The sequence below is a fragment of the Podarcis raffonei genome, chromosome 5 (assembly GCF_027172205.1).
Source record: "Podarcis raffonei isolate rPodRaf1 chromosome 5, rPodRaf1.pri, whole genome shotgun sequence".
Taxonomy (NCBI): domain Eukaryota; kingdom Metazoa; phylum Chordata; class Lepidosauria; order Squamata; family Lacertidae; genus Podarcis; species Podarcis raffonei.
The window spans coordinates 10,811,753-10,827,575 of record NC_070606.1 but is presented as its reverse complement, the minus strand read 5'-3'; the positions used below and the strand labels follow the sequence as shown (position 1 = coordinate 10,827,575).

General features: G+C 45.4%; 1 protein-coding gene across 1 annotated transcript in view; it reads left to right on the top strand.

The window, feature by feature from the left end:
* Positions 1-15,185, top strand: part of FGFRL1 (fibroblast growth factor receptor like 1) — a 179,607-nt gene extending 164,422 nt beyond the window's left edge. Inside the window, exons 6-8 of the mRNA XM_053387393.1 lie at positions 6,815-7,099; positions 10,764-11,117; positions 14,686-15,185. Coding sequence (XP_053243368.1) covers positions 6,815-7,099; positions 10,764-11,117; positions 14,686-15,113 — 1,067 coding nt within the window. The 3' untranslated portion in view covers positions 15,114-15,185. The remainder of the gene's footprint in view (positions 1-6,814; positions 7,100-10,763; positions 11,118-14,685) is intronic.
* Positions 15,186-15,823: the final 638 nt, after the last annotated feature.

Here is a 15,823-nt window from a genome sequence, read left to right as displayed (position 1 = left end):
TATAAGACTCACTTTTTCCCTCTTAAAAAGTAAGGGGATAATGTGTGCGCGTCTTATGGAGCGAATGCAGGCTGCACAGCTATCCCAGAAGCCAGAACGGCAAGAGGGACTGCTGCTTTCACTGCACAGCGATCCCTCTTGCTGTTCTGGCTTCTGAGATTCAGAATATTTTTTTTCCTTGTTTTCCTCCTCCCAAAACTAGGTACGTCTTGTGGTCTGGTGCGTCTTATAGAGTGAAAAATATGGTATATGGTCCCGGCGGCCACTCCCAGTCACCAGCCTGGCTGCCGCATTCTGGATTACAAAGCAAATTCCCAGGGATGTGTAGTGGAACACTTGAAAAAAGAACATGAAATACGAGGTGCTTTGTACAAAAATCCTTTGACCCTTTTGGGTTTAGCTAGCAAAGCGTCAGCAAATTATACAGATTTTGGAGCAGGTGTTTACAGAAAAGAAAGATAACTCCCCCTTTCGTTGCCTTTCTTTCTTTCTTTCTTTCTTTCTTTCTTTCTTTCTTTCTCCTTTGTTAACTTGGCATCCTTTCTTTTCCCCACCCCCCAATTTGCATTCCATTTTTTTTCCTGGGGGAGAAATTTCACAACTGTTTGATCTGGCTTCAGTGTAACATACAGAGAAATGGAGAACAGCTTAGGTGAGGCAGGTAATCACTTTACCTATTTCAGAGAGAGAGAGAGAGAGAGAGAGAGAGAGAGAGAGAGAGAGAGAGCAAGTACACTCAAAAGTATTGCTTTCCTTTCTGATTGTTGTGAGCAAGATGACTACTACTACTACTACTACTACTATTTTATTTATATCCTACCCTCCCCAGCCAAAGCCAGGCTCAGAGCAGCTAACAACAGTAAAAATAACACAGTTTACATAAAATCACAGTCAGTTAATTGAAATACATTCTAGAATCAATTCAGAATCAAATTAATGGCAACCATTGGGCTAGAGTTCTATGAGGATTACAGGAGGAGAGAGGGGGTCAGGCTGTGCCTTGGCCAAAGGCCTGGTGGAGCAGCTCTGTCTTGCAGGCCCTGCGGAAAGATGTCCAGTGCCGCAGGGCCCTAGTCTGTTGTGACAGAGCGTTCCACCAGATCGGGGCCACAGCCGAAAAAGCCCTGGCTCTGGTCGAGGCCAGCCTAACCTCCCTGTGGCCTGGGATCTCCAAGATGTTTTTATTTGAAGACCATAAGGTCTTCCGTGGGACATACCAGGAGAGGCAGCCCCGTAGGTATGAGGGTCCTAGGCCGTATAGGGCTTTAAAGGTTAAAACCAGCACCTTAAACTTGACTAAACTAAATGCCTGGGGCAGAAATGAGGAGAGGATGGGAAGAGGCAAACTACAGACCATGGATTACATATTGGGGGCAACACTAAGTAAGCCAGCAAAGTTAGCTTTTTCAGAGTTACCTGTTCTCGGGATTTCATTGTACAGTGGTACCTCAGGTTAAGAACTTAATTCGTTCTGGAGGTCTGTTCTTAACCTGAAACTGTTCTTAACCTGAAGCACCACTTTAGCTAATGGGGCCTCCTGCTGCCACTGCGATTTTTGTTCTCATCCTGAAGCAAAGTTCTTAACCCGAGGTACTATTTCTGGGTTAGCGGAGTCTGTAACCTGAAGCGTATGCAACCTGAAGCGTATGTAACCCGAGGTACCACTTATTGTAGCTTTATCATAAAGCCTGGGTTTTTAGAGTTACTTTGAAGGAAAGAAGGTAACATAAGGAACAAGCATGCAGGATAAACCAATGTAGACTCACCGCCCCCCCAATAAACCCCATTAGGGACTGCAAATATTGGTTAGACATGTGGTAATTTCCATCTCTTCCCTTTCTAGTTGACTTCCAGGTCATGCATGTAAACTCTATCACTGCCTTTTTAATTAGACTTAAGCGCGTGGCGCTGTGGGTTAAACCACCGAGCCTAGGACTTGCCGATCAGAAGGTTGGCGGTTCGAATCCCCGTGACGGGGTGAGCTCCCGTTGCTCGGTCCCTGTTCCTGCCAACCTAGCAGTTTGAAAGCATGTCAAAGTGCAAGTAGATAAATAGGTACCGCTCCAGCGGGAAGGTAAACGGCATTTCCGTGCGCTGCTCTGGTTCACCAGAAGCGGCTTAGTCCTGCTGGACACATGACCCGGAAGCTGTATGCCGGCTCCCTCGGCCTATAAAGCGAGATGAGCGCCGCAACCCCAGAGTCGGTCACGACTGGACCTAATGATCAGGGGTCCCTTTACCTTTTTAAGCCTAGAAATGTTTCAGAATTGTGCACCCCAGAGTTGTTTGGTAGGTTGTAGTCATACTCAGCAAGACAATGGACAGAATCATGAAAGGCATGCTGACTTAGCACGCTTCCTAATCTATCTTTCCTGGTGCTCTCCCAAGTTTTAGAGGGTAGATTAAGCATCTCAGAAATGTTGGGAAATGGCACCACTTCTACACTGCCTTGACAGTGTACGCAGTGGCTAAATGGTTGGGTTTGGACATTGGAAACCCACCTTAAAAGCTCTGTTTAGGAAAGAATCTTGCTGAGTGGCTTTAGGCAAACCACAATATTTCCATGTGTCACTTAGTTTGGCTCCAGAATGCATATTTGTTGTTGCTCAATAGCACTGATTGGGATCGGGGCAAGGGATATGGGGCTGGGACTAACCTTTTTCTCTGTGCTATTTGCTATGGGAGGGGAGCTTCTTTTGACAGCAACAGCAGCTTCAGACAGAGCCATTTTCAGTAGGACTGCAATGTGCAACACATGGGAAAGAATTAGTCCCTCCCCCTTGTGCCCCAGTCCTGGTGGTGAACAGGGGGTATTGAGATTGCTACTTAGCAAAAAATATCAGTGCGTACCCAGATACAGCAACTGCATTTAGCTACAGTGGTACCTCGCAAGACGAATGCCTCGCAAGACGGAAAACTCGCAAGACGAAAGGGTTTTTGGTTTTTTGAGTTGCTTCGCAAGACGATTTTCCCTATGGGCTTGCTTCGCAAGACGGAAACGTCTTGCAAGTTTGTTTCCTTTTTCTTAAAACCGTTAATACAGTTGCGACTTGACTTTGAGGAGCAACTCATAGCACGCGGTGTGGTAGCATTTTTTGAGGTTTTTGAAGACTTTGGTGATTTTTGAAGCTTTCCCAAAACTTTTCCGACACCGTGCTTCGCAAGACGAAAAAATCGCAAGACGAAAAAACTCGCGGAACGAATTAATTTCGTCTTGCGAGGCACCACTGTATTTGCCTATCAAATAAAGCATGTTCAAGTGTTTCTCTGGACGTGCAAAGGCTTAAGACACACACACACACACATACAACTGTGGTGTTTCTACAGAGCCCCCGGACTATTGACCTGTACACCACTACTTTATCCCACCTCTGCCACCAATTTTGTGGAAAAGACCCAGGGATCCCCAGTGAAGCATTGAGTCTCAGTCAGGTAGAGTTAACGATGAAGATTAAAGTTTATTTCAAACACAAACAAGTTTTACAATATATTTGAAACGCTGTCACTCTATTCCCTCTCAGTCTTGTCCCTGTCTCTAACTCACTCTGACTCCTCTACCTCCCCCCACCCCCCAAAAAAAGAACCAACCGAACTAACTGTCAAAACCTCTGGCCTGAGCCTCAAAATCAGGTAGGCTCCGCCCCAGGCTTTCTTATTGGTCAACCTATTAACCCTTTCTCTCCCCCAATACAAGCGTATCCCCAAAGAATGGGCAAACACCACAACAATGCATACAGATAATTGTACAGTGGTACCTCGGGTTAAGTACTTAATTCGTTCCGGAGGTCCGTTCTTGACCTGAAACTGTTCTTAACCTGAAGCACCACTTTAGCTAATGGGGCCTCCCGCTGCCGCCACGCCGCCGGAGCATTATTTCTGTTCTCATCCTCAAGCAAAGTACTTAACCCGAGGTACTATTTCTGGGTTAGCGGAGTCTGTAACCCGAAGTGTATGTAACCCGAGGTACCACTGCAATAAAAGCAACATGGGAAATCTGAATGAATCGGTGCAGGAGCAAATGCCTCAAAATGGCACCCGTGTGTGGCAAGGTAGATTGATAGACTAGAAGTGAAAGGAATGGCACTAGACTGAGAGTAAGACGTGAGAGTGAGCAGCTTGGATCTCTTTTTCCTTAAGGACCTTTTCCTTAACAGTTGCTTTAGCAGGGCTGGGATTTTTACCTTCTAGACTGGTTGGTGTGGTGTTGCTCAGACATCTAATAGCTCTGCTGACAAACGGGGTTGTCTTTTGAAGCTCCCACGGAGCGTGATTGTTTTCGCTGCAAGGGATGCCTCCCGCTTTCAGGGAGATGATCTGGGGAATACCTACACATTTACACACCAGTCCCTACAGAATGAGCTAGGATATCACACTTGTCACTCCAGCTGTCTGCTAGCTCGTTGAATGCCGGAGTCACTCCCGTTCATTGGGTTACACATGAAAGCCCATGAGCAGAGAGCAAAGCATTTCTGTGCTGCGCAAGAAAGAGTTTGAAATAAAATATCCTGACGTGGCCGAGACCCAGAATGTCAGGGTGGGGTGGAGAAGGGGACACTTGCTGCTCTGGCTAAAAATGTTCCTGGAGGTACAATGTACATAAGGGAGATGTTTGAGCTGGATTCCCCCATCAGATGTATCCGAAATATGAGGTCAGTGTGTGAGAATAGATGGACAGGCTGAACAGGAGGGGGAATGGAGATGAGGTTATGAGGGAAAGTCTGCGCTTTAAAGCCTGCTCACATAGTGAGAGCTACGCATATCCTTTCCGTTTCCACGTTGTGTGTTGGGAAAGAGAAGCCGCCACACTCTGTTTTGTTGTTTGGCCTGAAGATAAGGAAGAATGGCTGGCAGGAGGGCATATCTGTCTCCAATCCGTCCCCTGCATGTAGGCAGATTACATTTGCCCAGCTGCATGTTTGAATTGCCAGAAGCCCCTATGGGAATGAACTTGGCACTGTCCACCTTTCCCTGTAGCACACACCTATGGATTGCTTTATTGATCAGAAAAAGATCTATTCATTCTAATTTTTTCAGCCCATCTTTGTAAAATAAGTGATCCAGTGAGGTATCAATGTGTAGGGAAGCAGGTGGCACTGTGGTCTAAACCACTGAGCCTCTTGGGCTTGCTGATCGGAAGGTTGGTGGTTCGAATCCCTGCGACAGAGTGAGCTCCCGTTGCTCTGTCCCAGCTCCTGCCAACCTAACAGTATGAAAGCACGCCAGTGCAAGTAGATAAATAGGTACCGCTGTGGCTGGAAGGTAAACGGCATTTCTGTGTGCTCTGGTTTCCGTCACTGTTCCGTTGTGCCAGAAGCGGTTTAGACCTGCTGGCCACATGACCTGGAAAGCTGTCTGTGGACAAACGCCAGCTCCCTCGGCCTGAAGCGAGATGAGCGCTGCACTTCATAATCGCCTTTGACTGGACTTAACCATCCAGGGGTCCTTTACCTTTATAGAATGCACACATATCAACATATCTCAGTAATTAAAATTAGTACATTCAGAGTGTTTAATTTTAAGAGCACTTATGTTATAAGATGGCAGGTGCAAAGAGGAGCTCTATATCATCAGTGTATTGTTGACAACTTACTCTCCAACTCCAAATGATGCCACTCACTGGTTTCATGTAGGTGTTAAAAAAGCATGGGGGATAAAAACAAAACTCATGGCACCACCCTCAGAAAATAACCCAAGTAGAACTGGATTGGTGCCACCCAACCCAGCTTGGACAGTCACTTCAGAAGAATGCCACGGTCGGCGGTATCGAAGGCTGCTTAGAAATCAGGAAGAATTAACAAGGGCACACGGTTCCTGTCTCTCTCCCAACAGAGATGTTCGAGGAATTTCCCATACCAAAACCAGGCCTAAACCCTGATTGAAATGGATCTGGAGTATCACAGATAGATTTTTGAAAAGGATAAAGGTAGTCCATGGGTTTTTATTAGCTTTCTTTGAAAAAGCTTTGATACAATCTCTTCTCTCTCTCTCTCTCTCTCTCTCTCTCTCTCTCTCTCTCTCTCTCTCTCTCTGAACCACACACAGGAACTTGGTAAAATGCAATGTGCACATGTATAACAGTAATACCTATCTCATACTATTCTTCTGTGTGCTTCCGATTCTTCCTTGTGTTGATGGTTTTGGAAGGTTCCCAAATGTTAGCACTAAAGAACTGTAAGGCTTGTAGGATGCTGTACTGGATGATGGACTCTGCATCACCTGTGTAGCTTAGTGCCTTATAGATTTGGCTTTCGTTGCTCATGGGCATAACCCTCTGACTCACTGTATACCCAGTACGTTTCCGAACATGATTCAAAGTGTTGGTGCTGACCTTTAAAGCCCTAAACGGCCTCGGTCCTGTATACCTGAAGGAGCGTCTCCACCCCCATCGTTCAGCCCGGACACTGAGATCCAGCGTCGAGGGCCTTCTGGTGGTTCCCTCCCTGCGAGAAGTGAGGTTACAGGGAACCAGGCAGAGGGCCTTCTCGGTGGTGGCGCACGCCCTGTGGAACGCCCTCCCATCAGATGTCAAAGAGATAAACAACTACCTGGCATTCAGAAGACATCTTAAGGCAGCCCTGTTCAGGGAAGTTTTTAATATGTAACGCTGTATTGTTTTTAACACTTGATTGGGAGCCGCCCAGAATGGCTGGGGAAACTCAGCCAGATGGGCAGGGTATAAATAATAAATAATAATAATTATTATTATTATTATTATTATTATTATTATTATTATTATTATCATCATCATCATCATCATCATCATACCGTTTTGGCAGTTTTCTTCCCCCCCTTGATGCCTTGCTTGGCTTTGCAGCTCGCCCTCGGTTCACTCAGCCAGCCAAAATGAGGAGGAGAGTGATTGCCCGACCTGTCGGAAGTTCGGTCCGCTTGAAATGCATGGCTAGCGGGAATCCTCGACCAGACATCAGCTGGTTAAAAGACAACAAGCCTCTTATGCCGCAGGTGATGGGTGAGAACAAAAGGAAGAAGTGGACGCTGAATTTGAAGAACCTGAAGCCAGAGGATAGTGGAAAGTACACCTGCCGGGTATTCAACAGAATTGGGGAAATCAATGCTACCTACAAAGTGGAAGTGATACGTAAGTACTGAAGCATCCTCACCTGGATGTAAGTCCCACTTAAATCAGATGGGTTTGTTTCCAGGCTTAAGACTCAGAAATGAAACACATACAATGATTGTCCCCAAACTCTACACCTCTTTGTGATGTAAATACTGTAGTGGACCCAAAAACATTTAGAGAGGTAGTGTGTGCACAGAGATAAGTTTTATTGGCTCAGATATAGACCAGAAATGTAGACGAAGCTAATCAGAACTTTTCACAGCTATCTGACTGGGTCGAGTCTGTAAAAAGAGGCTAAGCAATTGGGAAGACCTGGGACGCCTGGAACTGTTCCTGATTTTGGACCCATAAAACGATTACAAAATCTTAGCAGCAGAACTCTTGGGACAGATATGCTAACCCTAAACGGATACTCTGCTGTCAGGAGAGTCGATGGGTAGGGATCCACTCTAACAGAAAGCTATAATTTGTCAAAATGAAAAGTATTTGAAGAGGTGGTAATTGTGCGTTGACGTTTTTATCACGTAAAGGAACACCGGAAAACGTTCCTTTTTCATATCGGCAGTGCTTTGTGTTTTGGGCTCAGTGACAGAAATGCTAATAACTGGGGCAGCTAAAAGTCACTGAAGAGAAATGGTAGAATCTCATCACTTGAATTATTGAAAATGTAAGGCTTGTGGGTGATTAGATCATTCCCACGTCGCCACTATCATTGCCTTCCCTTGTGATTTTGTGAACTGTCTCCTCCAACTCATTTGTTTTCTCTGCCAAATCAAGATCTGGTGTTACAACATTACTCTATGTTGACTCAGAAGACTATTATTATTATTATTATTATTATTATTATTATTATTATTATACTAGAAGAGAGACTGCAGGAGGAAAGCTCAGATGTTCTGTCCAACAACCAATGGGCCACATGGTATCTGCTATCTGCTATGTGCTTTTCCTAGGCATTGCTTAGGATGGAACATAACAGTTACTAACCTGCAGTACCATGCAATGTGACCTTATGGCAGTGCCATTATATTGTCTGCTTCGACAGCATGAAGTGAGCACCCCCACTCTCATTGATTTAATAGATCTGATTTGTACCCCTTGGTTTTTGGCGTAATAAAATTAGTTCTGCTGTGGAAATTCCCACATCCAAAGGGAATCATCTGCTCAATGATAACTCTTTTTCTGTGTAAAAATGTGAACGAAAAGCACATGTGGCTGGATTCTGTTTTGTGTTGAGTATACAAACCTGCTGGACATCTGGTAATGATGAAGAGACAGCTCTGTGGAGGCAATAAAAACATGTGTTTACATTAAAACCGGGAGCAGAGACATGGAAATGAATCAAGAGGCGGCATTTTTACTTCATCAAAACCAGGCAGCACTTGTAACAAGTTCTCTTCTGCCCCCCATTTATCTTGGCTTTTATCAAGCCAAAGATGTAGATATCCTTTGTTTTCATGAGCTTTGGCAGGCTAAGAATGAAAGTTGCCAGACTTAGGCAGATAAAGGTTTGAAGGGTTTCTTAATATTTTGGCAGAAGGCTGAAGGGTAGTTCAGGATTTACTCCATTTCCGCACTTAACCCTTCTCTCTAAGCTACTGGTCACTTGTCACCTGCTTATCAAAATTTAACTCTTTCCAGCTTGTGGCTGCCACAAACGTGTTAGTATAATTTACGGCAGGGATGGGGGACCTTTTAACAGCCTGAGGGCTGCATGGATAACCTTTTAGGGGCCACCTGGCAGGGTTGGGCAGGGCCAGAGACCAAATATAAGTGGGCAACAGAGGAAATGCTTACCGTATTTTTCGCTCTATAGGACGCACCCGACCATAGGACACACCTTGTTTTAGAGGGGGAGAACAAGAAGAAAAAATTCTCCCCCTCTCTGCTCAGCGCCCCTTCAGCGAAGCGGCAGGAGAATCGGAGCCCCTTCCATTTCTCCTCCCGCTTGGCTGAAGGGGCGCTGCGCAGCTCTCCCTCTCTGCTGAAGCCAGAAGAATCTTGCTCTCCTGGCTTCAGCAAAAGGAACCCGAAGCCTCCGGAGCGCAGTGGGACCTCCCGCTGCGTTCCGGAGGCTTCAGGTGGCTATCCCTGAAGCCTGGAGAGCGAGAGGGGTCAGTATGTACCGGCCCCTCTCGCTCTCCAGGCTTCAGCGAAAGCAACGCAAAGCCTCCGGAGCGCGGAGGGAGCACTCCCTCTGCGCTTTGGAGGCTTCGCGTTGCTTTCGCCGAAGCCAAGGAGCCTGCATTCGCTCCATAGGACACACACACATTTCCCCTTAATTTTTGGAGGGGGAAAAGTGCGTCCTATAGAGCGAAAAACACGGTACTTTTGTAGGCCACATTTCAGCCATGCAAAAAGCAGGTTCCTGCACATTCTTTTCCATCCTCCATTCAGGCAAGCAGCATTATCGCAGTGCAAGGCACTTGGGGACGGTGTGAAGCAGAACCAATGTGGTTTCTATGAGGCTTGCTCTTCTATGTGGTTGGTTGTTTTATCTTTAACAATACTTCCCACCAGTTTCCCTAGGATGGATGTTAAGCTAACTGGCCTGCAATTTCCAGCCAACCCCCCCCCCTTTGGATACCCTTTTTTAAAAAAAATTGGTGTTATGTTTGACCATTTTCCTGTCCTCAGATGCGGAGGCTGATCTTAGAGACAAGTTGCATGTTTTTGTTAGAAGATCAGGAATTTCGTAATTGAGTTCTTTGAGCACTATCAGCTGGATGCCATCCAGACCTGGTAATTTGTCAGTTTTGCTTTTGTCAACAAGGCCAGAACTTTGTGTCTCAGCACCAATATTTGTCTGACTCCCTTATTGTGAAAATTAGTTCAGCCACAGGGATCTGACCTGTATCTTCCACTGTGAAGACTTGCAAAGAATTCATTCATCCTCTCTGTAATCTCCTTATCTTCCTTTAGCACATCTTTGACTCTCTTGTCATCCAAAGGTCCAAATGCCTCCGTAGCCAGTCTCCTGCTACTAATGTATTCTCTCTTTTTTTAAAGCATCCCTTATTGTCTGCTTGCATTTCCTTTGTCGACATTTACGTTCCTTTTAGTTCTCATTCAGACTAGATTTCTATTAGTAGTAGTAAGATTTTATTAAGGCTTTTCATAATACAATAAAAAACAAACTAATCTAAACAGAAACAGAAAGGTTTCCATTTTCTAAAAGAATCCTTCTTGTCTCTTATAGCTACTTTGACACTGCTCATTAACCACACTGGCGTTTTCTTGACCCTTGTGCTTCTAACATTGTGGTTTTAAACAACTCCCAAGAGTTTTGCAGAGGTTTGACTCTCGTGATTTTACCTTTTGACCTCTTTTCACCATTCCCCACATTTTGGGGATGTTTCCCCTTTTGGAGTGAAATGTGACAGTGTTGGATTTTGCTGGTAATGGACCACATAGAAGTGTGGCTGATTTAACAGCATTATAAAGGAAGGAAGGAAGGAAGGAAGGAAGGAAGGAAGGAAGGAAGGAAGGCAGGAAGGAAGGAAGGGTCAGATGACCCCTCACATGTAAAGCAGCCCCACAATCTGCATGCTCAGTGCATATGTGAAGCAGCCTAAAAGCATACTGTGCCTAAAGGGAGAATCCAGAGTTTTGTTAACAGTCCATCAGAAGGAAGATTTCTGAATGCATTAAAAAAAGTTGTTTGGTTTGTTCTTACTTCCAGAGAGAACAAGATCCAAGCCAATTCTTACCGGGACACATCCTGTGAACACAACGGTAGACTATGGGGGGACAACCTCGTTTCAGTGTAAGGTGAGGAGTGACGTCAAGCCTGTCATTCAGTGGCTGAAGAGAGTGGAGTATGGCACTGAGAACAAATACAATTCCACCATAGATGTTGGGGGGCAGAAGTTTGTGGTGCTGCCTACGGGAGAGGTCTGGTCCCGTCCCGATGGCTCCTACCTGAACAAGCTCATGATCACAAGGGCTAAGGAAGAGGATGCTGGAATGTACATCTGCCTAGGGGCAAACACCATGGGATACAGCTTCCGAAGCGCATTTCTCACAGTGCTACCAGGTGAGGTGCTAGGTTATTCCCTTGTTTATTGAGCACTAGCCTGTCCTTCATTCGTTCCTGGAGTTTATTGTTGTGGCCATTAAAATGGCCTGGCTGAGTTCTAAGGCAAAGCCTACACAGAAAGTTCCACTCTCCTGTACAGAACACCACTTCAAAAAGACAAAGCTAAGGTAAAATACTCAGCTGTAGGTCAGAAACGTGAAGATAATTTCTAATATTCCATGTGTTAAGATGTGGGTGAACATATCAGACGACACAGCGATTCTTCAAACAGCTCTTGTTTATTCACAGGCCAGGACAGAACTGAACTGAAGGGTTCAGTCAGCCTGCTTATATAGAGCTCCAGTACAACGTAACTGTAACAATTTTCTAAAACTATCCAATCACTGAACGTCACTTTCAATCCCTTATTTGCATAACTATCTACAGTATCCCCCTGCTGGCCCAGGGTGAGAACTTCAGTACATAACACCACGAAATACACCCTACAGACAAGCATCAAGAATTCCCTCTCATATTCTGCTTATAGGTCAAATGCCAAGAAAGTGAGTTCTTCTTAGATGAACCAGCCAAGCGCATTTCAACAAGGCGTCTTCAGTGAATAAACATTTGTAATCTTAACACAAAACCCTGTACCAATAATAGTGGTTTCGTGCCTCAGATAAGGTACGAAATATTGTTTAAAAAGCCAGTATGTTATACAACCTTACCATTCACCCATAACTTCAGTATAACAATTTCAAAACTGGAATAAATAGTAGTCCAAATGCAATATATTTAAATTCAGCACAAGAAATAAAAAAGAGAAGTTCTTTGAATTATAAAAAGAATATAGTCCAAGATTACAACAGATTATACTAAGCATATCTTGCTCAGCGTTAGCTACTTGCCCCTTTAGTCTCAAGTTCTATTACAGACATCTGAAGATTATTACCGTATTTTTCGCTCTATAAGATGCACCAGACCACAAGACGCACCTAGTTTTTGGATGAGGAAAACAAGGGGGGGAAAATCTGAATCTCAGAAGCCAGAACAGCAAGAGGGATTGCTACACAGTGAAAGCAGCAATCCCTCTTGCTGTTCTGGATTCTGGGATAGCTGCGCAGCCTGCATTCGCTCCATAAGACGCACACACATTTCCCCTTACTTTTTAGGAGGGAAAAAGTGAGTCTTATAGAGCAAAAAATACGGTAATTCTAAAAACCATTACGAAGACATTGCCATGAATCATCATCTAAAATCATTAAGCCTGACGAAGGACCCCTGGAACTGTCAGAGGAGGACACAGAGCTACCTCCCAGTCTGCCCTTTTTGCAACGGTGTTATCAGTCACAAAGCAACACAGCAATATAGTTAATTTTGAACACAATGGAAAATCCTCCCACAGCTCTAAAACTGCTAGATAAAGATGATCTCTTCCAGGGTGCTTAACCTTCTAGCCATAGAAAGTACAGTGGAACCTCGGGTTACGAACGTGATCCGTGCGGGAGGCACATTCACAACCCGCAGCGCCGCGTCTGTGCATGCGCGGGCCGCGATTCGGCGCTTCTGTGCATGCGCAAAGCGCGATTTAGTGCTTCTGCGCATGCTTGAGCCCCGAAACCCGGAAGTAACCCGTTCCGGTACTTCCGGGTTCAGCGTGGTGCGCAACCCGAAAACACATAACCTGAAGCGTCTGTAACCCGAGGTACCACTGTATACAATAACTCAAAGATCCTCAACAGCCAGTTATTAAAATAACTGACATCCCATCATTATGCACATAGCAAACAAATTCACTATGAGCTATAGTATAGGAGATCAGTTTCACTCTTCATTTAATCCACCTGGCATATTAAGATCTTCAGGGTGACTACCCAATCCAGTTACCACCCTCTCAATTTGTTCTTCGTAGGGTCCGAAACTTAAGTCCATATTCAGTAAAGTGTTTCGCCAAAGGGACCTACATTCTATGATTACCGAGTGCAGCTTTTATGCTCTAATACCCTCTTTTTAATTTTTCTGGTGGACAATCCCACACACATGAGCCTATAATGCACACTGAACTTCCTACATGACCCCTTGGGTGTTGCAATGGTAAAAACATCGCAGAACATGCTTTCTTCCATCTGTCCGATTGACAAAGTCCTCAATTTGTCCTCACAGGCACAACAGTGGTTACACGGGATATTCCTTGTCACATTTTTTATTCTATTGATTGTGCAAACGCGTAGCAAATACCCAAGTGTCACTATTTATTAATTAAAAGAGGCTTTGGGAAAAAAGTGATTTGGAATTTGAGAAAGGGAGGATGGGAAGTAACTTCCAGGCTTAGGGAAGGATGGGGAGTCAGTCAATGTGATATATAGCCAGACGAGTTTAGAACCAAAACTCTTCATTTTACGACTTCATCAATAAACTCACAAAAAAGAGGAAAGCAATACAAATTAATAAGTCACCAGGCTTTAAATCAGGAACACAGGGGTGACTGTTTCCTCATATCATTCCTGGCTTCCTCCCTTCCCTTACTGGTTTAAAAATTACTCCTTCCTCTGGTAGACCTTTCCGGCAATGTTGCGATTGGTGGAGTCTTGACTGGTGAGGTGAGGGATGGGGCAGAATTGGGGGTGCAGCAACTCTGCCTTATTCAGCTGCCCCCTGATCCATATTTATCAGTAACATGGCAAAAGCATCATTGAGAACCTCCTTCTATGTTAACCGAAGGTTTAGTCCCGGTGAAATGCTTGGTGTCCTGCAGGCCCAGATACTCTTGCATTGCAGCAGAATTCAGCGGTGAACAAAACCAGCCTTTGCAGTTGAGCTGCATCTAGGCTGAAGTGCATAACTAAGTCGCATAGCTCAAGTCCCAACTCCTGGCGCGTTGATGCGAAGAAGGCACTGTTGACAGGAGCTTCATTTATTATCTGCTCTGAGCTGCCTTATTACCAAGCGCAGGTGTTAGGAAACCATCTTTATGTGTCACTCTGACAAGTAAACAATAATTAATAATAATAATAATAATAATAATAATAATAATAATAATAATAATTTATTTATACCCCGCCCATCTGGCTGGGCTTCCCCAGCCACTCTGGGCGGCTTCCAAAAAAATATTAAAGTACTGTAATACATCAAACATTAAAAGCTTCCCTAAACAGGGCTGCCTTCAGATGTCTTCTAAAAGTCTGGTAGTTGTTCTTCTCTTTGACATCTGGTGGGAGGGCGTTCCACAGGGCGGGTGCCACCACCGAGAAGGCCCTCTGCCTGGTTCCCTGTAACTTGGCTTCTTGCAGTGAGGGAACTGCCAGAAGGCCCTCGGCGCTGGACCTCAGTGTCCGGGCAGAACGATGGGGGAGGAGACTCTCCTTCAGATATACTGGACCGAGGCCATTTAGGGCTTTAAAGGTCAGCACCAACACTTTGAATTGTGCTCGGAAACGTACTGGGAGCCAATGTAGGTAAAACACAATTCAGGAGAGCGTGTGCAAGCTTCTGTGTGCCTGGCATCTGATCTGAATCTCCCTGGCCTGCTTCTAATTAACCTTTTTGCTCTCTTGCTCTCTCTGTTCCCGTGCAATGGGCTGTCCAGATCCTAAGCCAGCCAGTCCTCCCGTGGCTCCTTCTGCCAGCAGCCTTCCGTGGCCAGTGATCATTGGAATCCCAGCTGGAGCTGTCTTCATCTTTGGAACAATCGTTCTGTGGCTCTGCCAGACCAAGAAGAAGCCATGCTCTCCTCCCGCAGCAGCGCCTATGCACAGGCCGCACCCTCGGGACCGGGTCTGTGTGCTGCAAGTCCCCGACAAAGACTGCATCTCCTCCATAAACTACGAGGAATATGTAGGAGCCCAGCAGCAGCAGCAGCAGCAACAGCAGCAGTTGCTGAGCCAAGGGTCTGCCCTGGGCCCAAACATGGCTTCCAAAATGTACCCAAAGATTTACACGGACATCCACACTCACACGCATTCACACATTGAAGGCAAAGTTCACCAACACCAGCACATTCATTACCAGTGCTAAAAGGCTACGCGGAGTTTATCCTGCGGTACACTCTATGCAGACTTCTTTGAGTCAGCAAGGTGGGGGGGGGGGGAGAAACCAAATTGAACAAAACCAATTATTCCCAAAAAAAGAAGAAGCGATTTTGCAGAGAAATGCGGAGAAAGGGTTTTGTGGTTGCTGCTGCTGTTGCCGTTTGTTGTTACTGTGACAAAGGAATAATGAAGGAATTCCCAAAAGGTCAAAGGCAAAGGCTTGCGCCCCTGGAAAACGGGAAACTCCTGTTGCAAAATCCAGAAGGAGAAGGGAAAGGAAGCTGGGCCTGACCCTGTCTGCCCACCCCCCAACCTCGGTCGCTGCTTCTGCCCTTCAGCCACCTGTGGAAGCCCGAGGCCAGTGTGGCTGCATCCTTTGGCACACGCAGAGAAGGTCCGATGGCAAAGCAGAACTTAGACACAGAAGCATTTGAGTGACAGTGCAAAAGACGAAAAAGGCCACTGTGGCCGTTTCCGGGGGGAGAGAGTTCTATTTAAAGTTGTGTAATGCTGCCTGATAGTTAGCAATAAACAAGCTAGTTGTGAATGGGTGACACTCTTTGGCCGGGGAGGGGGCCTTCCTTTTAAAGGACTTGGCTCCCCTTTCCCCCCAATTGCCCCAAAAGCAAAGGACAATGTTGTACAACTCGCTATATTTATATTTAATTATAATAAGGATAATCATGCTGGTTTTTG